This window comes from Cnephaeus nilssonii (genome assembly GCF_951640355.1).
Source record: "Cnephaeus nilssonii genome assembly, chromosome: 12".
Taxonomy (NCBI): Eukaryota; Metazoa; Chordata; class Mammalia; order Chiroptera; family Vespertilionidae; genus Cnephaeus; species Cnephaeus nilssonii.
The window spans coordinates 47,045,185-47,071,431 of record NC_137083.1 but is presented as its reverse complement, the minus strand read 5'-3'; the positions used below and the strand labels follow the sequence as shown (position 1 = coordinate 47,071,431).

Below are 26,247 nucleotides of genomic sequence, written 5' to 3'. Positions count from 1 at the left end.
CTATGTTCACATGACTGACTGAGTCCTTCTTGGTATGCAGGGCTCAGGTCAGACTTCACCTCTTCAGAGCGACATTCCCTTTATCTTCCTCCATCCCAACCTCAGTCTAGTTATTCTCCTCCAAAAATTGTGCATAGCATTTATCACAATCCAAAATCACCTCATTTTCTCATTTGTTTATATGGTAATTCACGAAAATGTCTCTCCCTCCTCGGTACTTCTATTTGCTCATAGAAGAGCTCATAAATATTTTTGGGTGATTGAATAGCAAATCAGAGATCAAGGCTAGGAAAAGTCACCTCCAAGAGAAGGCATGATGTCCAGGGCAAACACTTTGACAGGAGATTGATTGAATCATTGATCTATTTAAAGAAGGGGCCATGTGGAGGAAACTAGTCAGCCACTGAGATATATATCCAGGGTTTGATCTACTCTCTCTGGCCAACAAAAACTTACTGCAGATACAGAAACTAATGTATGGGGATTGTGGAGATAGACATATCAGGACATAGAATACTGAGGTCACTAAGCGATCCAGGTATAGAACTCACACTCCATTCCATTTCTATGTCCAGCAGGCAACCTTATGCTGATGCAGGTCCCTGTGTAGCTAGCTATTGGGAGACAACAGGCAGGTCAGGCTGATGCAACTATCCAGCCCACCATTGGAAGTTATTAAACTGATTCTCTGGCTTATCCATCAGTCAGTCTCTTGAGAGTCAGCATGATTCAGCATCCCTGACTCTGAGCCTGGAACTCTGGAAGAATATTTAGATCAAATTTCCAGTGTGCAAGGGAGGAAGCACCAGGCACTATTTTGCAGTGTCATGGGCTTTTGGAGATGGTAGCACAGGGAGTTAGAAAGTGGGGCCAAGGAGTGAGACCAGCACCCCCACTTACTACATGTGGACTTTGGGCAAGTCATTAACTTCGTGGCACCTCCAGTTCCTCATTATTAGTGGGAAATAATAGCACGCATCTTAGAGTTGTTGTGCAGACTAAATGAGTTAGTTCAAGTCAAATGCTTACAGTGCAGCCTGTCATAGTAAGAGCTCAAGATGCACTCACGATTGCTATTATTTGTGTCCTGGCTCCTTCACTCACCAAGGGGTGTGGTTCATGCTCACTCTGCCTCAGTGTCTTCTCCCTGAGGTTATGAAAACCACATCCAAGGGTTGTTAATGGGGTTAAAATAAACGACATTGTATAAGTAAAATGCTTATGTAGCTGAAGGCCTGGTAGAGTGTAAGCACTCAATAACAGGCAACTTCTCATTTTGGTTTGTCTTTGCTTTGGCAAGGTGCTAGAATTCACCAAGATAAATGTCTCCTTGTTGTCTCTGAGAAGCCACCCATTTGTCCTTTCCCAATGACACCCAGATCTTGACATATGCCTTTGAATAAACTTTTTTTTTTAGGAATTCAAGAGGCAGTGGCAAGATTTATTAAAGTGAAAGTACACTCTCAGAAGGAGAGCGAGAGCAGGTAGGCTCAAAGAGCAACTGCCAAATAAACTTTAAAGTTAGGTTCATAATTATTCCCATTGATGGTAATGTTATAAGAGAAATCAATATACTTGTATCCTGTCATCTGTAGAATGAATGATTGAAACATGCAGAGGCCCTGGCCGGGTAGCTCAGTGGTTAGAATGTCCTCCTGATACCCCAAGGTTGTGGGTTTGATCCCCGATGAGGGCACATACAAGAATCAACCAATGAATGCATAAATAAGTGGAACAACAAATCAATGTTTCTCTCTAGAAATCAATCAATAAATAAAAAAACCAACACACACCGAGCTGAATGTGACCTTAGATATCTCACTCACACCCCCATTTTTAGTGACAGAAGTAGTCTTTGAATCACAAATAATATAGTTTAAAATGCTTTAAAATATTTACCTTGACCTTTTTTTCTTTTGCAAGTGTGATTTATAGTATATGTATTAGCATATATATGCCCAAACATTTTTTATTCAAGAAAGCTTACAGGCCACAGCTTTATTCCACTTAGTAGAGACCCTTTCTATTCTGTTCCCCTTACTATCCTAGTCTCTAGGTGGCAGGGACCATATCCTTTGTGTACCTTCTCTCAAAAACAAACGAAGACAATGCTGGGGAGCATGCTGCACTAGGCTGGAGGTCAGTGAGACTCCTAGCAGAGCACGCTTGGCTCGAGCTGCACCACCCTGCTGTGTACGTGTGCGGCAGACATCTGATAATTTTGTCAGCTTAGCACTTCTCCATTCCTTTGGGCCTGTCGCCTCATTCCCTGTGAGGACTTCTCCAGTTCTGGAAGGACATAGAAGAAGCTCTTAGTAGCCTGGCCAGGTGGCTCAGTTGGTTGGAGCGTCATCCCGTACATCAGAGGGTTGTAGGTTCGATCCCTGGTCAGCACGGGTACAGGAGGCAACTAATTGATGTTTCTCATCTTCTCCCTCTTAAAAAAAAAAAAAAGAAAAAAGAAAAAAAAAGAAAACATCCTTGAGTGAGGATTTTTTTAAAAAAAGCTCTTGCCCAGCTGGTGTAGTTGTGGTTGAGTGTTGACCTACGAACCAGGTCACAGTTCCATTCCTGCTCAGGGCACGTGCCCAGGTTGCGGGCCCCATCCCTAGTGTGGGGCATGCAGGAGGCAGCTGATCAATGATTCTCTCATCTTTCATGTTTCTATCTCTCTCTCCCTTCTCTGAAATCAATAAAAATATATTTAAAAAAAAGAAAAGCTCTTAGCAGTGGATGCTTTTCAACAGCGGATCAGGTAGGAAAATGATTGATGTTTCTCTCTCCCTTCCGCACTCTAAAAAGCACTAAAAATATATGCTTGAGTGAGGATTGTCCTTTTTTAACCATTTGAAACTTTACTGTGCACATTAATTTTTAAATTAAAAGTTAATTTTAATTAACACACTATCAGATGGGAAATAATCCACCCAAAGCAGGCCCTTCAGAAAGTGGACTGCAGGGTCCCCTCTCGGGATCCTTGCTTCCTGGGAGAGGTCCATCTTGAGTGTCATCACCTTGGATCAGCTCGGGGGCAGGGCTCACTATTGGACTCTCCCGGGGCCAGCGTTGGAGGCTGGGGTGACTCCTAGCTGAGGGGCTCTTGGTGCCCTGGGATCTACCAGACTAGGATGAAGGAACCAGGTACTAACTTTCTGCCCTCTAATTTAGTCTCTAAACCTCTTTGGGAATCAGCTCCTTGAGGGCAAAATGTACACTTGAACTACGTGCTCAAATACCTCAAATCCGTGTCTCAGTAGTGATCTCTCCCTATCTTTATACTCTTAACAGCCAAAAAAAAAAAAAAAAAAAAGTCTTATTTCCAATTATTTAGATGATGAAAAGCTTGATTTTCTGCATACGCCTTTCAAAAGCAGATACTGCTCCCTCCTCACAAAAACAATGTTTTAGAGGGTCCCTTCTGCGCTAACAAAACTCCACTGAACTTGTCTGCTTAATTTCTCAACTAGTTTTAAGATTTGCCTCCTTCAGAACGAATGAAGGAGAAAAATCCCAGTTAGTTGGGTTCCAGTCGCATGGAGGCTTTCCTGTCCGAAGCCACAATGCAGAACCCTCGGCCTTGTGAACATGCAGTCTGCAATCTGGACACCTTTTATTTAATTTCAAGAATTCCCTTTGCGTGGCAAACGGGGGTCTGAGGACAGCCAAGCGGTGCAGGTGAGGGGGGGAAGCAGAGCGCTCACAGATGTGGTGCCAGGTGCAGGCTGCCCACCGTGCCCCGGATGGGAGAGAAGTGGGGTGGATGGGCGGAGCAGGAAAAGTCATTCTCAACACAAACAAGGGTCCTGGGGCATGCCACCCCACCCCAGTGCCTGGCCATGCAAGACGCAGAAATGGAGACGGTGGCCCCTCGGGACCACGGAGCATTGCACCAACACAAGGGAGTCCTTTGGGCGCCTCCTGCGGCGCCTGCAGGGTCTGGAGCAGAGGAGGTCTGTGTCCACGTCCATGTCCGTGAGCATGGTCAGTTCACAGATAGCACCGGTTGGGAGGCTCAGGGCAGGAGAGAGACGGAGGCTCTCGGCCTCTAGCACCCACTGCCTGGCCCTCCTGGGAAGAGATGCACTTCCTCGATGGCGGCCCCTGCAGCATGAGCCTTGCTCTCACCCTGTGGCTCTGGGGAAACTGGAATAAATCATCAGGGTGAGCTCTGACCCAGGGCACCAGCTGCCTCTGGAGGGCCGGGTCACTACTGTGTAGTAACAAGATGGGTTGCACCAGGTTGAGGGACTAGAGGTGGGAGGGATGGGCTGGGGGCTGGGCCCTGGGCCCCAAAAGTGCCCACAGAGGAAGAGCCTTTCAGAAGCACAACCTGAGGCATTCTGTAGCCCATCTGTTGCCCACTCCCAGGAACCCCACGAATTGTCCCCAGTGGCTTCTGATTATTTTTGGTGGGTCAGGGGCAAGGGAGAGAGACCAGGAGAGGCAAGGCCAGAGAGGTCTGTCTCTCAAACGTGGGAGGTAGGCAGTGTGTGTGGTGGGGACACTGCGCTGGGTCAGGAGCCCTGGTCCCAGCTCTGCCGCTCTTCTTCTGTAATCTGGGCTAAACCATCTGACCTGCACCTCCTTTCCTTGGTTACCGGGTCAGGCAAACCCTACCCCCACCTGCCACAGAGGGACAGGCTAAGGGCGAAAATAGATAACGGATAGAAAACACGTTTAAAAAAGTATAAAGCGCTATTCAAACGCGAGGCAGTGTTGTCGTCATGGAGGTGGTATCCCTTAGCACATCCCTCAGCTCAGTCACACCTTTGCTTCCTCCTGCAGCATCTCAGCCTTGGGACCTGATTTCCCGATCTCGGGCTTCCGAGACTCCCTGGTTGCTTCCCTTGATCACAATCTGAGACCCCAGTGGCCAAATGGGCACTCCAGGTGTCTGAGGGCGTGCGGGAAGCCTCTGGCCTCCTCACTGTCCCTCCCGCACCTTCCCTGCGGGAAGCCGCTCAGCCGGCCCCTGGATCCACCTGTGAGATGAGCTGGGCCGTTCATTCAGGCTGGACAGGTCTAGGGGACCCCTGTCCACCTCTTGGGGACCCTGTTTAGAGTGCAATTCCTGTTCCCGATTTCCAGCGGGTGGCAGGTGGAGGGAGGGAAGGCGCACTGGGAGCCACAGCAGGATCGAGGGTCGTCAGGCCGCCCCCAGGCCCTCCGCACCCCTGCGCCTGCCGCTGGCCTTCCCTCCCCCAGCCCAGCCCTAGTCTCGGTCAGGCGGCGCCTGCAGGGGCCGCGGGGCGCCGAGGCCAGGGCCCGCGCTGTGCACACGCAGGTGGTCCTTGAGCGACTCCTTGTAGCGGAAGCTCTTGCCGCACTCGCCGCACGTGTAGGGCCGCTCGCCCGTGTGGATGCGCTGGTGCTTGAGCAGGTTCTGCTTGCGGATGAAGCTCTTGCCGCACAGCGCGCACTGGAAGGGCCGCTCGCCCGTGTGCAGCCGCTGGTGGTTCTGCAGGTGCTCCTTGCGGCTGTAGGTCTTCTCGCACTCGGAGCACTTGTAGGGCCGCTCGCCTCGGTGCGTCATCTGGTGCCGGATGAGGCCCGAGTGGCAGTTGAAGCTCTTCTCGCACTCGGCGCACTCGTAGGGCCGCTCCTTGGTGTGGCTGCGGTGGTGGATGATGAGGCTCTTGCGCACCCCAAAGCTCTTGCCGCACTCGGGGCACGAGTAGGGCTTGTTGCGCGCGCCCTGCAGGAGGCCCCGCCGGAGCCCGCCCCCCGGGCAGCAGCTGCCGCAGCCCCCACCGCCCCCGGGTCCCCCGCCTGCGCCCCCGCCGCTGCCAGCCTGCGCCCCGCCAGCCGTGCCCCGCTCCCCAGCCAGTGCGGGGAAGCTGTCTTCCAGCAGCCCGGGGGCGCCCCGGCTCAGGGGGCCACCGGCGTTCTCGGCCACCGGAGGTGGGGGCAGGCTCGGTTGAGCGGGCTGGGGCGGCTGGGCCGGGGCCGGGTTCGGGTTCTTCACCAGCAGCAGGTTGTCACCTGGGGAGGAAGAGACACAGAAATGACACCCTGACAGTGCTCTGACCAGGACCCTGCAAGGGGCCCAGGTGCTTAGCGAATCTGCCCGTGGCTTCATGGGAGTCACAGGCAATCTGGGCCTCGGTTTCTCTAGGAAAATGAGGGAACTGAACAAGGCAAATGGTCACTTTCCATATGGCTCTTGGGCTCCCTGACCCTCTGACCTGCCCCAAGCCACCTGCTGGAGAGCAGGTAGCTTGCAGGTAGGACAGGAAATGCATCCAGAATGCTGGGGGTTGGGGGTGTGTGTGTGTGTGTGTGTGCTATGTGGAAGTCACCTTCTAAGGCAGAATTGCCTGGAAATAAATACACCTAATTGTGTTCTGATGTTCAAGGCCAATTTATCTGAGGAGAACCTCTCAACTGGAGGGAATTTGCCAGAACTTTTCAAGTGGAAAAGCTTGTCTAAGGCCAACAGGAATGGGCTGCGGGGAGCTGGGACCACACCCACCCGCCCAGGTGAGTCATCTTTCTACCAGGCAGGCTGCCTTCCGACTTGTACAGCAGCCTGGTCATCTGGGTTGGTGTGAGTTCCATCCTGAGGCCTGACCCACCTGGACCCTGACCACGTGTGACTGGGGCCCCGTACCCCAGTGTGGAAGTGGCTGCCCAGCCCGCCTCCCCAGGAAGCCTGTTCCTGCTCCTGCCACAATGCCTTTTTCGTTGCACCCCCATGTCTCAAGGACAAGCTTCCAGTTTTCCAGGACCAGTGAGGCACAAAGTCCAGGCTGAGCAACCGAGCAGTGACCTTTGGCCCAGGATTCCGCCATAGGAACTCCTCCCTCTGCAAACTGGAGTCTTTTCATCCCTCTACCCTCCATCACCTCCCCAACCCCCAGTTGGCAGTCCTTTCCCCTGGAAGCCCCCCTCCCCCATTAGGGGCGGTCCATGGAAGAAGAATAAAGAAGGTGAAGCTTGCACTAGTCCCCCACCTCCTGTGGGCACCCCTTTCTCTCCTCTGCCCAGGACCCATCTGCTCCCTGGAGGTGACTTTCTACAGGCCGCATCTGCCACACTCCCACCCCCATGCTCATCAGTATCTGACGGAAGCCTGTTCTCCTTCTAAGTCACCCCTAAACAGACTGGGCCCAGCCTGCCCCCTCTATGCCAATCACAACTGACCAGCAAAGAACAAAGAGCCGTCTCCATAGGACAGTGGCCAGGGCAGAAGCAATGCTCAGGCCTCAGTCGGAACATCCAGGACAATGCCTGCGATCCTGGCTGTGGCCTCGCTGCTCCTTCTACCCCAACCTGCTCCCCTCATTCTTTCATGGGAGTTTTCCAGAGGACCCCGAGGAAACCACTTACACTTAAGCCTCCATCTCAGGGACTGTTTCCCTAGAAACCCAGCCCAGAACAGCCCTAATGCTGCTACTCTGATGATTCCGCAAACGCGGTGTGAGCACCCGGCTGCTTTTGTCTCCTTTGTTCTCCCTTCCCGGCCCAGCTTAGCTCTGTGGTCAGCGCTGCGGACACTCACGGTGAAACCCCTCACCCTCTGTCCTCTGTTCTGCCTGCGACTGGAACCCCACTGCTGCGTCCGGCCTCAAGCAGCTGAAGAGGGCTGGAGAAAGTCACTTAATTAACACACTGAATTAAGTGTGTCTCACAGAGAGTGGGATGTGCTGACCTGGGTTTGAAATGGCCTTTCAGGTCAGGAATGACTTGTGTCCTCAGCTCTTACATGGATTTTAAGCTCTTAGAGGGTGTCAGGAATATGGATTCAACACTCCGATCATCCAGAAGAGGGTGATGGTACTGGGTCTGGCAAGGAACGCTACCCTGATGCTAAGAGTGTTAAATCCCCATGAACATATGCCTAAGGTCACTAGTTAATAAGTGGAGCTTCAAAAAACGCCCAGGAGACCCAAACTGATGAGACGTTTGGTCAGAGACCTGTTGGAGGGGAAATCCCCTCTCTCTACTCGAGCTTCAGGATCTTCACCAGTGACACTGGGGTGCCAGCTCAGGGCTGGCTCCGGCCAGTGCTGTCTAGATGTGAGCCATCAACTCCTGTCAGCTCTGTCCCAGCCAACTCCCCTTTTCCCTACTATTATGGGCTAAATTATACCTCCCTCCCCTCTCCCACACCAAAAACTATAAAAATCTGAATGCCCAGGGCCTCAGAATGCAACCTGATTTGGACACAGGGTCCTTGCAAATGGAATTCGTTAAGATGAGGTCCCACTGGAGCAGGGTGCCCCTGGTCCAATACGACCGTGTCCTTATGAGAAGACAGCCTGGTGAACACACAGACCACGTGAAGACAGAGGATTGGGTCGACACACTTACAAGCCCAGCAACACCAAAGATTGCCAAAAACACCAGAAGCTGGGAAAGGCAAGGAAGGATTGCCTAGAGCTTTCAGAGAGGGGGCGGCCCTGCCCACCACTTGATTTCAGACTCCTGGCCTCCTGAACTGTGAGACAACACATTTCTGTTTTTTAAAGCCACCCAGGGTGTGGGACTTTAAGACAGCCCTAGGAAACGAGCATGCCTCCCAGCCTGCGAAAGGAAAGGGGACTGCCCCTGGTGCAGACCGATGAAGGCTGCCTGCCCCAACAGAGCATCGCCTTATCAGGGGGTAGGCTGAGGGAGCAGACATCCCTCTGGACAAACACCCAGGGGTCCCGGGCGCGCCGCACGCAGCACTTACTGGGGCCAGAGTCTAATCCCAGCTCTCCTTCCATTGAGTCGCGAGGGCCCCACGGGTACGGCTGCTCCTCCTGCTTGATCCATGACAAAATGTCATGTGCTGAGATCAGAGACTCTGTTCGTGGAAAGAAGGCAGTTTTAGCATCTGTTCATTTCTGCTGAGCATCCCATCAAAGGTTCGAAAACCATCACATGCAAAGGCTGCAGCTCAGCTCTCGGGGCAAGTGGAGGTTCTGGTATCAGTTTTATTTACTGGCGGTCCTCCCCCCTCATGCCTTCGTACATGGAATATCACTGTGCTCACTACATTTCCCGGTGGTCAGGGAGGAGGAGGCTTGTCCCAAAGTCTGTGTGGCGGCAGAGCCAGGATTAGAACCCAGGTCTCCTGACTATGTCCACTGAGCCCCAGAACAGCCTGTAGGTCCAGGACAAGCCAGAGGGCAGCCTGGTCTCTGAAGGCCCACAGGACCGAGGGATGAGAGGTGGGACTTAAAGATCAGCAATGGTGGAAGCAGTGAGCAAAGGTCGTCGTAAGAACTGCACTCTATCAGGAAGGCTTGGCTTTCCCTCTGCCCTGGAGCCTCTCAACCTCCCCAATGTAAAGTTGTAGAGTTCATCTTCTCTTCCTGGTATGCGGGGGTAGGATCAAACTTTGGGGTCATGTTTACCAAATGAGATGACACTGGAGTTCTCCAGGTCTGCAAGCTTATGTCAACACACACACACACACACACACAGAGGTCCACGGCAGTAGGGCGTCCCAATTATTATTTTATGTTTTCCTTTATGCCTAGACCCTCCCCAGAAGTTTTCCTGGGAGACATCTAACTAGTATTCACTTGAGAAAAATTCCAGAAAGTGTAAATATACATTTACAGACATATACACAACTTTTAAAAGCCTTTTTGGTTATATTTATTATTTAAAAATCAGTGCTGAAGTAATTTTAATATTAGTTACATTGACACCGCAAATTGTCAATTAATGACTCCTTTAGAAAAACCCTTTCCACTTTCTAAAATCCGTACGAAGTTGCAGCCCAGCTGGAGTGGCTCAGTGGTTGAGCAATGACCTATGAACCAGGAGGTCACAGCTCGATTCCTGGGTCAGGGCACATGCCTGAGTTATGGCTTGATCCCCAGTAGGGGGCATGCAGGAGGCAGCTGATCGATGATTGTCTTATCATTGATGTTTTTATCTCACTCTCCCTTCTTCTCTCTAAAATCAATAATAATAATAAAAAACCCAGCAGCCTTGTCCTCCCAATATTCCAGAGCACCATGCTCACCTGAATTGGGGTCCGTTGGAATATCTCTCTCTGCCAAGTCCTGCTGATCCCACACGCACGGGTTCTCCTCCTGTTTGATTCGGGACAGGAGGTCCTGGGCAGAGGCTGGCGAGTCTGCACGTGGGAAGAGACCAGCAAAGGTGTTAGGGGACACAAAAATGCCCACAAGTCTTTGCTTTGAGTAAATCTCTTACTACATGCAGTTGTGTCTTTTCCCTACAAATTGGGTATAACTAACCTATGCTAATTAATTAGAGGTTTAAGTCAGCTTGGCCTCAAATACTGGAGCTTTTGCAGCAAATAAGTGGATGCTATTGGGGAATGATGTAACAATGACTTCAAGAGAAAGTCCTTCTGTGCTTGGGAACTTAACTCCTTGGAGGAGATTCATGCTCAGGTACTGAGTACTATGTACTGAGTACTGAGCACCACCTTGGAAGCAGCTATTCCTCATTTTCCAGGAAAATGGTACCTTCTCAGAAGCCTTTTATCTTAACCGTTTTAGTGGGATATTTGTAAGATGTATTCTACATCCCCTTTCTTCTTCAGAGGCCATCACACCTCATTTACCCTTTACTGCCCTCTCATCTCGGAAAGATCTCTTTGAAGATAGCAACGCTGCAGTGCCACGGAGGACTGGATGAGAAGGGCTTTCCTCCATTCAGCCTCTGTCGTCACTTACTTATGGATGTCAGGCTCTGACGAAGGGGATGAGGTCTGTGAGCTCCAATCTGTGGATTAGGAGAGCTACCGTATGCTAACGTTTCGGGTGACGTCTAATTTTATGTCTCCTGGCCTTTCACACCACATTCTGTTGCTTGGCCTAACCCCTGAATGTTTCTTACTTCTCTGCTCCCAGGGCCTTCTGGGAGCAGAGAAGTAACAAACAATATTCAGATATTTGGCCAAATATTATTCTAGAGGTTGCTGTGAAGGTGTTTTTTAAAGATGAGATTAACATTGAACTCAGTAGACTGGGAGTAAAGCAGATTACCCTCCAAAATGTGGGTGGGCCTCATCTAATCAGTTGAAGGCCTTAAAGAAAATGCTGGCCTCCCCCGGGGAAGAGGAACTTCTGCCAGCAGACCAGGTCTCCTGCCTGATAGCCTACCCTGCAGATTCTGGATGTGCTAGACTCTACAGTCACAGAAGCCAATGCCTTCAAATCAATCAATCAATCAATCAATCAGTCAGTCAGTCAATCAATCTGCTCTCTTTCTCTCCACACACACACATCCCCACACACCCCTGCTGGTTCTCTGGAGAACTTCAACACACATGTGCTCTAACAGAGTTCTCACATAGAGTCCTGCTGCAATGCCATCTAAGAGGAACTCCCCAGACTACCCCACAGGATGCAACCGAGCTGGTGCCTGGAGGCCACAGCTCATGAATATTTGTATAAAACAGTGAACACTCTTCCTGGTCAGGAGCAGGTCTTATAGTCCAACACATTCCCCCACCCACAGAGCCTCATAAAGTGCTGCCCTAACCTTGCTTGTCAAAAGGAATAGTTAAAAACTGGTAATATTACAAAGAACAGAGAAAACCAAACTAAGCCCAGATGTGCTGGCAAGTCATCATGCTGTGTGCCACGTCTGTGCCCCATGGGGAAACCCTGTCTCTCCCTCCATCCTGGACCCATAGCTCTTCCATTTCCAGCTCAGGCCCCGCGTCTGGCACACATGGCAGACAACGCTGGGACCTGCAGACCCTGCCGAACCTTCCTCTCCCTCCCTGGCTTGGGTGGCTACTGGGCTCACTCACCGGTAATGGACTCCGTGGGGATAGCTCTTTCCTCCAGGCCCCGCTGACCCCGGACACACAGGGCTTCCTCACGCTTCACCTGAGACGCGTCTTGTGCAGGCACCAGGGGCTCCGCTCCTGGGACATAAAAACATATCGTTTAGTGTCTTTTCCTGAATGACTGTCATCTGGATGTGCTCTTGGGGTCAGGAGCAGGGCTGACAGCCCTTGCCAGGGACGAGCACAGGGGGTCTCGGGATCCTGCAGGCAGAAGTCCTGGGAGCAGAGACATTCAGGGGGTAGGCCAAGCAGCAAAACGTGGTGTGAAAGGCCAGGAGAGAGTTCCAGAAACAGCCCCACGCCAGGTTGGGTGGTAATCAGGACTAGTCTGACCTTCGTGTAGGAGTTCACTGGTCCTGTTTGTCACCCGAGTCAGAAAGAGGTGGCCAGATACACACACTCATACCCGCACGCACCCACTCACACAGGCATATAATTAGCAAGAAGTTAGACTAGGCAAAGAGATGCAACCCAACCCCCCATAAGGATGCACAGCATGGCATCCTTACCCATAACAGACAGTGACAAGACCCTGACACGTGACAAGAAGGCATCTTCCTCCTACGCTGTTCTATGCTGCGATGTACCAGCCCTGGCAGGAAACAGCGCAGACAGCAGTAAAGGGATTAGAGGAGCAATTGGAACATGTGGTCTTGGTCTGAACGCTGCCCCCAGCCCAGCAGATGAGTCGCTTGACTTCTCTGGCTCTGCCTGCTCATCCCACCCATAAAATGGGCACAGTGGTCCCTGCCCTACGGGCACACTGATGGGCCATAACTCAGTGCGGTCACTGTGAAAGGCTGCCTCAGCTGCCGAACTCAGACGGTTGCAGGTTCTAGGTATTTCAGCCTAAGCATCTTTGCCACAAGCATTTTCACTGCACAACTAACAAGCCATAAGGCAATGTCAGCCATAATAGATTAAAGAAAGAAAGAAAGAAAGAAAGAAAGAAAGAAAGAAAGAAAGAAAGAAAGAAAGAATAAATAAATAAGAGACATAAAAAGGATGTAATAAAACATGAAAATCTATACAAACAAAAATCCCCCAAATAAACAAACAAACAGAACAGAAACAGACTCATAGATACAGAGAACATTCTGATAGTTGCCAGAAGGGAGAATGGGTTGGGAGGATGGTTGAAAAAGGTGAAGGGATTAAGAAGTACAAGGTAGTAGTTACAAAACAGTCATGGATGTAAAATACAACATAGGGAATATAGTCAATAATATTCTAGCCCTGGCCAGTGTTGCTCAGCAGTTAGAGCATCGGCCTGGACACCTAAGGATTACGGGTTCGATTCCAGGTTAAAGGCACATTCCTAGGTTGCAGGTTTGATCCCTGCCCTGGTTGGGGCTCATGTGGGAGGCAACTGATCGATGTAGATCTCTCTCTCTCTCTCTCTCCACCTTCCACACACACACACTCCACCCCCCACCTCCTTCCCTCTGTCCCACTCTCTCTAAAAAGCAATGGAAAAAATGTCCTTGGGTGAGGATTAAAAAAATAAAAATAAAATTCTAATAATTATGTATGGTGTCAGATGGGTACAAGGTTTATCAGCATGATCACTTAGTAAGTTACATGATGTCTAATTACTGAGGTGTATACTTGAAACTAATATAATATTGTATGTTAACTATAATTGAAAATAAAAAATGCTTTAAAAAGAAGGAAGCCCTAACCGGTTTGGCTCAGTGGATAGAGCGTCAGCCTGCGGACTCAAGGGTCCCAGGTTCGATTCTGGTCAAGGGCATGTACCTTGGTTGCGGGCACATCCCCAGTAGGGAGTGTGCAGGAGGCAGCTGATTGATGTTTCTAACTCTCTATCCTTCTCCCTTTCTCTCTGTAAAAATTTAATAAAAAAATATATTAAAAAAAAAAAGAAGGAAAAACTCACGGGTAAACACTGAAAAATTTTAAATATATAAATAACAATTCAATATAAGAGATATAATGGAATCATAAAAATTGATCAGTTAACCCAAAAGAAGGCAATAAAAGTAGAAAAAATAAATGAAGAGGCCCTGACCTAGGGTAGTTCAGTTGGTTAGCATATCACCCTGACCCACCAAGGTTGTGGGTTCAATCCCCAGTCAGGGCACATGCAAGAATCAATCAATGAAGGCGTAAATAAGTGAAATGCAAATCAATGTTTCTTTCTTTTCCTCTCTCCCAAATCAATTAAAAGAAAAAAAAGATTTAATAACACAAACACTGTGAGAACCTTGTCAATGCAGAAATGAGACCAAACTGACAATCATCTTAAATACGTGAAGTCTGCCAAACATAAACCAAAATGCCAGCTGGTTATTTGATCTTTTGGGGTGAAATTGCCTATGGCCAACTGTGTGGCAAACACATGTGGCAAAAATGCTTGCAGCAAAGATGCTTACAGCAAAAAAAGCCAAACACAGGCACGGACAGGTGACAGTGATGTGATAAGGCAGAGAACGCAGTTAGAGCACAGAGTTCACCTGGTCCAACACCGATTAGGAGAGCTGAAGCCCCGAGGAGAGACCTGGAGGGCAGAGTGGGGCGGGAAGCCTAGCACCTTCCACCCCAGGCGAAAGCTGACCCGGGGTGATGCTGCAGGAGCTGGATTTCCTTCTTGAGTGAGGAAAAGCCGTGAGGGGTAATAAGTCTGCCTGTGATGTGGGGGTCTGTGTGAGAATGGATGACGATACTGGAGAGGACACTGAGCAAGAAGCAGCAGGCCCCAGCAAAACTGCACGTCCATGCGCACTCCCTTTCCGCCCTCCCACGGGGCTGCTCCCAGGTCTCAGGCCTCTCACTGCAGGTCACCGTCAGGCCTGGGATGCCGCAAGCCTGCCTGGTCCCCTTCCCTCTCCCCAGCTTGCCTGGGCGTCCAGAGCTGCATGGCTCTAGCCCAGCACCCTGGTGGGCTTTCAGGCCCCGAAATCTCTTCCTGTAAGTGGCCACCAAATTTCAACGGTGGCAGAACTGGCCCCACAAACAACTCAAAAGAAGCCCCTGTTGCCCGGCCGGTTTGGCTCAGTGGCTGAGCGTGGACCCATATGTCCAGAGATCACCAGTTCATTACTGGTCAGGGCACGGCCTGGGTTGTGGGCTCGATCCCCAGTAGGGGGTGTGCAGGAGGCAGCCAATTGATGTGCTTCTCTCTCATTGATGTTTCTCTCTCTCTCCCTCTCTCTCTCTCTAAAAATCAATTTAAAAAAAGTTCCTGTTGAACTGAGGCTGTGGGGAAGGGGGGTGGGGGAAGGCAGGACTTTTCTCCTGCCCTATCCTGGACCTGGGGGTTTTTTTAGCTGCCATCACCTGTGTCAGGATCCATCAGGATTTCTCTCTCTTCTGGGTTACGCTGCTCCCACACGCAAGGCTCTTCCCTGGGCTCAGCCTGGGTTGGGGCCTCTGGCTTGGGCCCAGGGCCCTCTGCGTCTGGAATGAGTTGGAAGGAAGGAGGGACTGAGTGAAGCTGAGCAAGGGGTTATGACCCCGGGCGCTGGCAGAACTCTCCCCTCCCCCCTGCTGAGTGCCCCTCTGGGTAGTGGTCGTTATGTGAGCACATCAGGCAATCAATCTCCTAGGGCATTGGTCGGCAAACTCACTAGTCAACAGAGCCAAATATCAACAGTACAACGATGGAAATTTCTTTTGAGAGCCAAATTTTTTAAACTGAAACTTCTTCTAATGCCACTTCTTCAAAATAGACTCGCCCAGGCCGTGGTATTTTGTGGAAGAGCCACACTCAAGGGGCCAAAGAGCCGCGTGTGGCTCGTGAGCCGCAGTTTGCCAACCACGGTCCTAGGGGGAACCTGAAAACGAGTCCATAGATACCCCAATTTCTGGTGTGGAAATAGCTGGTCTCGGAAAGCCAACAGCAGGCCAACTGTGGCTTATCAAGGCTGCTGGGATGTCGCGCTTCCGACCGTATTCCAAAATAGTGGTGGCATTCGATTCTCTGATAGGCCCTGTTCCTGGATTTTTCATTCTCATCCTATTAGGAACCATTCTATCTCCTGTGCATTATAAGCAAATCGCATCTTATATTGTATGGCCAGGTAGTGTGAACGTGGGCTGAAAGCACGCCACGCCCCTCTCTAGGACCGTGGCCACGCAGGCGGGGGGTGCTCACCCAGGGACATGAGGGTTTTGTAGTTCTCCTTCACAAGGTTGTTGTAAAGCTCCTTCTGCCATCCGTCCAAGTTCTTCCACTCGTCCTCAGAGAAGTACACAGCAATGTCGACAAAAGTCACCGGAACCTGGGCCAACAAGAGTTTTAGTCTGGCACCTCCCCTTACTCCCCTTCTCAGACCTTGGGGCCCCTTTGACCCGGGAGCCTGGCCTTTGCTCGCTAGGGCTCCCCGTCCCCCTAACCCAGCCTGCTCCACTTCAATGTGGTCAGTCCATTCTGTTCCTGACCTTGTGCTGCCAGAACAATGATGCCAACACTGCCTTCTTTTTTTTAATTACCATATCCTCTGTAATTTCACTTTTAGGAAACTGGGTACATGAAGGCAGAGCTGGAGTCATTGTGCTGCTTTTGGTGCTCAGGGAGACAGGGGTGTGGTCAGTTCTGAGTGGGTATCGGTGAGCCAAACACAGTAAAACCCTGTTATAAAACCTGTATTTCTGGTCAGGTCACCTCTGGGCACACAGTGACATTTTTGGTCACTACCCATGTAATAGCTAAAGGCATGCGAGGAAGCCCGGGATCGCCACCTGCTTTGTTCACGGCTATGTCCCAAGCATCTAGAAGCACAAAGTTTGAAGTCAAGACATTTGCTGAATGTGCTGAATTGTGGTTGCCAATACCAGGAAATTCCACTGTAGCCTGAGTCACCCACCGTCTACTGTCAGTCCCTCGTTATCCCGGGCAGTCCAATCTGTTATTTAAGCTGTTATTTCAGTTTGACAAGGATACTTGTCTGTCACTCACCAGCATGGCCTCACCTGGGACGGAATCGTTCAAAATGGTTTCACTTCCATGATTTTAATAACAGAACTTCCCCTCTCTGACCACAGAGCCTTACCTCCCACCACTTTCACATCCCTAATGGACCAGCCTTTCACCCTCACTCTGAAATCCAACCCCTCAGATCTCCCCCAGGCTCTAAGCCTAGTCCACCAGTCTCCTACCTGCACATACAGTGCCACAGCTGGCCCACGTGGCACCTGTGTGCAAATGAGAGCCAGCCCTCTGGGTGTCTGCTCACTGGTGCACAGTGTGGTGGGTGGGCAATGTCCTCCCATAAATTAGGAATGCCAGCCCGTGCACCAGTGCTCACAGCCCTAAGGGCCTCCCGCACAGGCACAAGGCACACACCTATATGCTGATCACAGCTCACCAGCTATCTGGAGAAACAGACTCCCTGGACCCTCAATAGACTTGGGTGAGTCCCCAACTTGGAACAGCCAATGCAGCCCACTTTCTTCATTGTGCTTCCCTGCTGCTGGAGAAAACTCACAACATCCTGCAGGTGACGCCCACCGCACGTTCATATCACTCGCCTCAGGCTGCTCTGGAACCCTCTCGGTCACCATGCCCCCGGAGAGGCTTCTTTAAACTCTCCCCCACGTCCCCCAGCCTAGCCTTGATTTTCTTGCCAAGCCAAACCCTCCCTTCATTTCTCCTCTACTCCTGCCTAGGACACCCACCCCAAATGGCCATTCAGTCTCCCTCCACTGGCTTTCCCTCCAGGGTCATCCAACCCAAGAAGAACCCGACTCAGCTCTGCTACCTCAACCAACTCTACATTCTCCTTTCACTTGAAACATCCAAGACACACTCTGTGCTTTCTTCTTCACAATTCACACATCCTTGAACCTCTTAATGTGTCTCTACTAACCCCCACTCTCTGGAGCCACACCCTGGAAGGTCATCCGTGGTCTCCTGTTGTTAACCCGCACCCTTTGAAAGGTCACACCACCTTGGTGGCATTTTTCTCCTGCTTGGTTTCCACAACGATGCTGCCTCCTGCCCTCGTGGCTCATGTCTTCTTTACGGCTTCCTTTTCCTCCCCCAAGACCCAAGGTCCTGCCCTTGCCCTTCCCTGTTTCTTCACTCTTCCCTGGGCAATTTCATTCTTTTCACAACTTCAACGGTTACCTCTTTGCAGATGACACCCTTCAATTTTTCGTTGTTCCCTTCATAGTTCACATTTCGACAGTCTTCTCAGTGGCTCCATTTAATCACTTATAAATACCTCAAACTAACCGTATCCAAAACCAAGTTGATTATTTTTTTGACATCCCAACTCCTCTGCCTCACTTCACCATTTCTGTGGATGGTCAACATCCTAGAATCATATTCTCACAGCTGGAAATGGATGTCACTTTCGAAAACTTCACTATGTCAGGACACAACAGAAGTCTGAGACATGGCCTGAGCCTACAGTCTAGCTGGATAAAAAAAATACTACCCACAAATTATTTGCAAACCAATGAACAGACACAACAGAATCCAAGAGGCATAAAGGATCTGTGAGTCAACAGCCTTCCTTGAATCTGACAAAGAGGATGCATCCAGCACAGCTAAGAGTCCACAATGAATTACAATAATTGCTCGCAATATGAACTTATATTCTCACAGTGCTTTATGGTTGTGGGGGTTTCAAATATGTCCATAAATTCTTTGACAGTCCCTTGAGTGTGGGCAGGATTTAGTGACTGTCTTCTAAAAAACAGATGAAAAAGTGATGGTGTATGATTTCTGAGACTAGGTCATAAGAGACACTGCAGCTTCCATCCTAGTCTCTCTCTTGACTCACTCACTCTGGGTGAAGTCAGCTGCCATGTCAGGAGGATGCCCAAGCAGCTCTGTGGGGAAGTCCACATGGGGAGGAACTCGGGCCTTCTGCCAACAGCCAAATGAGTGAGTGATATTGGAGGCAGACCCTCCCACCTCAGTCAGGCCTTCAGATGGCTGGAGCACCAGTCAATAGCTTCATGAGACTCTGAGCCAGAACCACTCAGCTAAGCTGCTCCTGGATTCCTAACCCACAAAAAGGGCAAGATTTTTTTAGGCTGCTAAATTTGGGGGCAACTTTTTACACAGCAATAGATAACTAATACATAGTGTTGTCCCATCAGCAAAATCAACAAATCCTCACAACTCCATGCACTAAGCATATTATCACCTTCATTTTCCAGAAGAGAGCACAAGCTCAGAGAGACCAGCTGGAAATTTCCTAGACCAGTGATGGGCAACCTTTTGAGCTTGGTGTGTCAAACTTCGCAAAAAAACTGAGCATAACTCGGGTAGTGTGTCACTTGGAGAAAAAAACATTATTTCGCAAATGTTTCATCCTCAGGAGCAGCAAATGTTTCATCCTCGGCATGCGGCCGCCTCAGCGGCCGCGTGTCATCAGAAATGGCTACGCGTGTCAGTGCTGACACGCGTGTCATAGGTTCGCCATCACTGTCCTAGACGATTATTTATTTAAACTTCACTTCTTTCAAAGGAAGGATCAAGGATGCTCAGCAATAGCAAAATACCTACTTGACCAATGGTAAGGAAACCAGTACGTATGAAGCCGAGATCCAAACCCTAGTCCTCTGACTGCAGACCCCATGGCCATTCCATCATTCTGTGATGGCACATGTCAACTCTGGAGTCCTAATACTTATCCAATGCACAGAACACACAACAAGGCCATGTAAGGGCAGAGCACCGAGGTCAACCGTAAAGCACCGTGAGAGATGCTGATGGTGCTGGACAGGCACTGTCAAAGCCATTCTGAAAACCAATTTCGTGGACTGCGGTGGCAGGGACTGCTTTAGGGAGGAACCAGGCCACTACTGGTATTCCAACTAGGTTCTGTGAGGGCTCAGTTAACCTGTGTCTAACAACTCCTCTGGCGAAATCACTGGGCGTTACCTCTGCAGATACAGACATAGAAGACCCGGCCCCTTACATGGGAGTGTGAGCTCTCCGGCCGGAGTCACTCGGTAAGAATATTTTGCATACTGACCAACTAGAATCCAGGCACTATTATAGGCACAGAGTCACAACAGTGAAGCAAGCAGACTTGACATTGTGGTCAGAGAGAACCAACCAAGAAGATAAAAACAGAAGTCAATATTGAAGATGCCTGATGGCATAAGTGCTTGGAGAACATGAGAGCAGGGACAGAGAAAAAAGTGTGCTGGGGTTGGGGAGACGTGGTTCCCTCGTGCCACAGAAGGGCACACTGATCAAGTGATGACTGAGCAGACCTTGGTGGGAGTGACAGGGAGGGAAGGAACTTTTCAATGGAGGGAAGTCCCTGAGGGGGATGGACAGTGTGATGGCAGAATGGTAAAAGGCCACTGGGCCAGGAAGGAGTGGGCAAAGGGGTGGAGTGGAGATAAGGTCAGAAAGGTGGTCAGAGAGAGACAGCCATTGGCAAACTGGGGGCTTAACGCTGAATCAGATGGGAAGCCAGGTGAGGGTCTTAAGCAGAGGGGTAATATGACTGCCTGATATTTGAAAAGGATCCCTCTGGCTGCTCTGCTGAGGATATACCACATGGGGTGGGGGACAAGGACAGAGACAAGGAGAGCAGGCAGGAGGCCATGGCAAAAACCAGATGAGAGATGAGAGTGGTGGGAGTGGTGGAGGTTGCAGGAATAGTCAGACTATGGATATTATTTTGAAGAAAAATCAGATGGTATTTACTAAATATTGAAAGTTGGTATGAGAAAGAGGAAGGAGTGTGACCCCAACGCTTCTGTCTTGAGCAAGTGGAAGGATGTAGTTGTCTTCGCCAGAGATGAGGACAACTTTGGGCAGAACAGGTGTCAGGCAGAGCGTCAGCTCAGGTAGGTCATGTTAAACCTAAGGTATTTACTGACACCCCCAGGGAGATGCTGAATGTGAATCTGGCATTCAAGGAAGTGTGGGCAAGGTAAAGAGCAGGAAGAAATGACAACGTTTGGGAGCTGACAGCACACAGATTGCGTTTAAAACCCTGATACTGGATGAAATCATGAGGGAGGGAGTGTAGAAAATGAGCTGAAGGTCAGACAGAGCCCTGCCCACTCCAAACACAAGAAGTCGGGAGAGGAGGTGAAACCGGTGAGGAAGAGAGGAGCAGCTAGTGCGGTAGGAAAAGAACCCAGAGAGGTGGCCTGGAAGCCACGTGAAAGGTGTCTCGGGGAGGGAGAGGTCACCTACAGGAGAGGCTGCGGCGGGACCAGGAGGATGAAGGCTGAGAACCCGCCACTGGCTTTAATACCATGAAGGGGATGAGAGCTCTGGCAAGACCAGGAGGATGGAGAGGTGGTAACAGAGCCTGATGGGGTGGGTGCCAGGGAGCATGATCCAACGACCAGTTTTCTGGAATACGGAGAATGGAGGAACACATTAAATGAGACCACAGAGGATGCAGCAGCAGAATCCAGACAGCGAGAAACTCGACAGGATGGATGGCCCAGTTTCTTCCACAGAGAAATTGCAAGAAAAAGTGAAGGAGATGGAAGAGGAACCTACAGATTCAAAAAAGACTTAGGTGACAAAGCAATCACAATGGACAGACCAACAAACAAATGGGTGATGTGGGGGAAATTACAACATTTTTTGAATAACTGGGAATTTGAAAAACAACTGGATATTTGAGGAGATTGAAGTGTTTGCTGTGGTGGTAATAATATTGAGATTATTCATTTTTAAAAATAGTCTTTACCTTTTAGAGCTACATATTGAAATATTTATAAACACAATAATTAATGTCTGAGATTTGCTTCAAAATAAAATGGGAGAAGGCTATGGGTAGGGATTTAGATGAAACACGATTGGCCAAGAGCTGATCATTACTGAAAGTGGATGATGGGTTTGTGAGATTTCATTATTCTTTCTATCTGCTTGGGTATATGTCTTAATTTTCTACAATAAAAAGGTTAAAAAGGGAGGGAAAGAAAGTGGGGAAGCAAGAATTGGAGACATACAGCCCAGTCGAAGGAATTCTGCTCCACAGCAGAGCAGAGAACCAAGGCACTAACTGGAGGGAAATGCAGGGGTTAGAGGGGTTTTCAATTGCACAGCTGGCCAGTCTCATAGATAGGGAAGAGCTGATGATGCAGAAGAAAAGGGGGACATGCTGGAGTGACTCCCTGGAGTAAGTGACAGAGGACAGGGAGCCCACGGGAACAGAACAGGCAGAGTGCACAAGGCGGACGGATGGATGAATGCCGTGGCTGCACGTGGAGGTCACCTGTGAGTGACTCAATTTTTTCAGTGGACTAGAAACCAGGGTCATGGACCGAGAGTGAGGTGTTGATGAGCCAGGAGAACACGAATGGAGTAGGAACCAGAGCATGAATGCTCTGCGAATGGAATAGGAACTGTGAGAGGGGACATGGGAGGGTAGTGGTTATGACTTTCAAGGGTTTCCAGTCAGCATGGTTTGGGCCTGTCTCCAGCCACGTTCAGACAAAAAGCATACACAAAGATGACCAATGACAAATGGCCACTTGGTGCCAAGTAGAAAACCCAAGCATGAAAGCTTCAGGAATTTGCAGACACCCAGACATCTCAGGGAGGGGAAAGGTCAAGGACAGAAACATGCAGGCTCTGTGGGGTCCGGGAGGAGGCTAACTCCTGGAGGGAGAACGTTCCACCACATACCTTGGGGACCTCCCCCTTGCTGCCCGGGGGCAGCCGCAGGACCCAGAAGTTCCTGTTCCTCAGCAGGTTCTCCATGTTCTCCAGCCGCCTCTGCAGCAGCCCGTACTCCTGCAGCAGGGTCCCCAGCACGGCCCACTTGCTCTCCATGTGGTTCCCGAACTCCACGGCCGTCTTCTCGCAGTCGGCCAGCTTCTTCTCGGCTGTCCCCGTCCGTCCCTCCAGATTTAGCAGCTGGCTGGCCTGGGCATCCACCTTCCTCTCCACAGCTTGAATGGCGGCCACCACGGTCCAGAGGGAGATCTCGGCCGTGGGCAACTGGGGCTCTCTCATCACACGGTCAGGGAAGACGGGTGCTCTGTCTGGGAAGGGCGGGAACTGAAAAGGCATAGGTCGCCGGGCATCCATGTCCCATTCTTGAGCCTGGGTGCAGAGGGAGAAAGTGACAACCTGGGATGAGACCCTGTGTTTGGGGGGAGAGTGGCCTAAGAGCCACAGATTCTCGTTCTGCCAAGCCCCGGCCTCTCAGGCTATGGTGTTCATGAATGTCCCAGCAATAGCTCGAGCAGCCACCCACCCAACCTTCCCATTTCCAACCAGTCAGTCTGGTCACTTGTTCACCCATTTCGACCTTTGGCCTAAAATGTCACATATGACTTTCTTTGAATAGAACAGCTACTTTCCTCAAGCGCTGGACTTAATGAAGAACTCTTTTTTTCTTCTTCTTTTCATATGTTTTTATTTATTTCCGAGAGGAAGGGAGAGGGAGAGAGAGACGGAAACCTCAATGATGAGAGAGAATTATTTGTGGGCTGCCTCCTGCACGCTCCCCACTGGGGATCAAACCGGCAACCCGGGCATGTGCCCTGACCAGGAATCGAACCGTGACCTCCTGGTTCATAGGTCGACACTCAATCACTGAGCCACACCAGCCAGGCATGATGCACTCTTTAGAGTGGCCTCATGTTTTCTATTTCAAGGTGAGAATTTTCATGTAAGTCATCTGACTCTAACCTTCCCAGCAAACTCTAAGCAGGTTAGGGCCGCTAATGATGACCTCTGCTTTAAAGACAGGCAGCTGGTCATTCTACAGCACCTGGTCTCATTGCCACCTGGAGCGACGACTCTAGGTGCGGCTGCAGGTAACGAAACACAGTTCAGGTCAGTGGTGCTGACTCCTTCCCAGCAGAGTCGCACCAGAGTCACAGCCCAAGCGAGAGCAGACGAGCAGCCTTTTTTCCATATATAACTACTGATTCAGATTCCTTCCAAAATGAGGATAGGTTTGCCAAAAAAATCTCACTCCCCGAGGAGGGGAGGAGGAGACATCCCTAAGAGGAAGAGAAGACCTCTCAGCCCCCGCCCTGCCTCCTGGGGAGGGGTATCCTATGGCTCCTGGGGAGGGGTACCCCATGGGTGCAGGTTGGGAGCTGAATCCTTTGACCAAGTGAGGTTGGTGACCATTCACAGGTGACCTGGGAACTGGCCCCACACAGTACCAGCACCCAGCAGTTACTGGACCACAGTGTGTCTAATAACGGCCTCTCCTCGCCACCAGGGACAGGAAGAGGTGTCATTTTCTGTTCTCGTCGCTGCTGCTGCTGCTGCTGCTGCTGCAGAGGCCCCAGGCTGGGCACAGTGGAGACCTGTTGCTTAGAGGTGACCTGGGCAGGCCTGGGACAGGCATGCCAACTGCCCTCTCTAACTTGGAGCAGCTGTGACAGCCAGAGAGGAACATCCCACAGCTTCCAGGAAATCACTGCCACAGGAGAAAGAGGACCAGGACGCTGGGCCCCAGACCCTGCTAAGTAAGAGGCGGTGGTATTTCCATCAAAGCTCTGCACATGGGCTCACTTAGGCTTCTCTCCTGCCTGGCCCACAGAAGGCAACAAGGGCTAACCGTGGAAGTTTGGGAAGTCACCAGGCCCAGCTAACTTTTCTGAGGTTTGGAGACCTAAAACTGAAGAATGATCAAACACAGCACCCGGCGGCTGACGGGTCAGAACCCGCTGGGAGAACCAGGCCATCAGCAGAGGGGCCCTGGGGTCTGCCCGAGGCCTGCTCCCACGCTCCCCCGCAGGCCTCTCGGAGGACCACGGCCTGTGCACACAGCCCCGGGGCACGGGCTCCCAGCCTCGTCTGCATGCTCAGGTCCCCGCGGGGCTTTCGGAAACGACGGGTGCCTACTCGCCACCCCACAGACGCGATTTCACTGGTTTGGGATGAGGCCTGGGCGGCAGGGGTCTTATTGCTCTGGTGATGAGACTATGCAGCCAAGTTTGCCAACCGCAGGAGAGAAGGCAAAGTCACCTCTCAACGGCCCCGTCACACCCGGGGCAGGGAAAAGTGAATTCCTCGTTACACTCGGTGAAAGACCTAATGGGTTTAAAACAGCTTTTCGTCCAATGGCTACAGCGTAACCCTGCGGAGGCGGCCCAGGTGCTACCAGCAAACCCTCCGGCCCCGCAGAGGTGAGCCGGGCCGGGTGGAGACGCGGCCACGGCTCCGCCAGGTCCCCGCAACCACGCGTTCCTGGCCCTGCGGCCCCGCGGAGCCTCCTCCCGGCGCCGGCACTGGGCCCGGCGGCACGCGGCCTCGGGGGCCTGCGGCTCTGCGGCGCGGCCTCGGCCGGCCAGGGTACCGGGATCGGGGCCGGGCCTGCCTCGAGGCCCGCCTGCCCCCGGAGCCCGCCCGTGCCCGACCCACCGGGGGGCCCGCTTCCGCGCCCGGGCCCCCCGGTGCTCGCAGCCCCGCCCCCACGGCCGGGCGGCGCGGCCATGGCGCTGGGCTGGGGCTGCACCCACCTGCATGGGCGGCATTCCCTCGGCCATTTCCCCGCGCAGCGCCGGGTCCTGGTGGCAGACCTCCTCCGGGGGCAGAGCCTGGGCCCAGCTCCAGCTCCCGCTGTCCAGCCCCAGGCCCTGAATGCCCAGCTGCTGAGGCTGTGGCCGTGTTGACACAAACTGCATCCTGGGAGTGCTGTTCCCCGCTCGGGCCGGCCAGGGAGAAGAAGAACGTTTTCCAGGCGCCTTCCCCCTCGCCGGGGCCGGACAGCTCCATCTACAGCCCGTAGGAGCAAACAGTCCCCTTTGGCGGCGCTCCCCGCCCTCCGCAGCCCGCGCGCCAGCCAATGGCTTCCGAGTTCCTGCCGCCTGAGGGACTGACGGGGCCACTCCCGGGCGGGGCCACGGCCACCCCAAAGTGGCCCCTGGGCGGGTAGGCTCATCAGTGCCCTTCAGTCTGGGATGGCCTGCCCTCAAGTCCCAAACCATGCAGGGTACTGATTGCTGCCAATTCTGCAGATGTATTGGGCATCCCAAGGAAAATGGTGAAGGACCCTTTTGAAAATTTTGCAAGAATAATTGTGTCTCCAGACTCTTTCTTTGGCCTTTTTCCCTTCCCTCTCTCCTTTGCAGGCTTCATCTCCCCACTCTCCCTCTTCCCAATCCAAATTTACCTGGACCAATTCCAGGCCTTTGCATTGGTATGGATGACGGAGAAGTGATGGGGCTAATGTGTCAGAGGAGGGCTGAACTCTTCCTCCCGGGAAAGGTGCACTGCATTTTAATAGCGGCCTCTTCCAAACCTTTAAATGTAGGTCAAAGTTACTTTGAAACTTCAGGCCAAGGCAGAAGAGGAACCAAGGAGAGGCCAGGGTAGGCGAATGGAGAAGATAAGGGGAAGGGGGAAAATTCATTAATTCCTTCCACAAATATTTGCTCAGCACTTACTATGTGCCAGGTACTGCTTAGGCAGAGGTTGGGCTTTGTGGTTGGATACACCTGAGTTTAAATTCCAAAATCACCAATCACTAGCTTTGGCTGTTAAGTTACTTAACTTCTGAGCTTCACTTTGTCTCTTCACATATAAATATATGAAAAAATAATGCCGACTC

The 26,247-nt window shown here is 51.3% G+C and overlaps 1 protein-coding gene across 1 annotated transcript; it reads right to left on the bottom strand.

Annotated features, from left to right (window-relative positions):
* Positions 1 to 154: 154 nt before the first annotated feature.
* On the bottom strand, positions 155 to 25,432 carry ZNF282 (zinc finger protein 282). Its single transcript, XM_079786805.1, has 8 exons — positions 25,157 to 25,432; positions 22,356 to 22,775; positions 15,885 to 16,011; positions 15,068 to 15,187; positions 11,732 to 11,848; positions 9,965 to 10,078; positions 8,678 to 8,791; positions 155 to 5,982 (listed from the first exon to the last, which is right to left on the bottom strand). The coding sequence occupies exons 1-8, from the start codon at positions 25,319 to 25,321 to the stop codon at positions 5,213 to 5,215; spliced, it is 1,947 nt and encodes a 648-aa protein (XP_079642931.1). The 5' UTR covers positions 25,322 to 25,432; the 3' UTR covers positions 155 to 5,212.
* Between the last annotated feature and the right edge of the window lie 815 nt (positions 25,433 to 26,247).

What these genes read in the sequence shown, in the direction of transcription:
- ZNF282 (XM_079786805.1), bottom strand. Translation starts at nt 25,321, where the DNA reads ATGCAGTTTGTGTCAACACGGCCACAGCCTCAGCAGCTGGGCATTCAG. An exon ending in CAAAACCCTCATGTCCCTGG is followed by an intron (nt 15,188 to 15,884) that starts GTGAGCACCCCC and finishes AACTCATTCCAG; the next exon opens with ACGCAGAGGGCCCTGGGCCC. An exon ending in GGGATTAGACTCTGGCCCCA is followed by an intron (nt 5,983 to 8,677) that starts GTAAGTGCTGCG and finishes CTTCCTCCCCAG; the next exon opens with GTGACAACCTGCTGCTGGTG.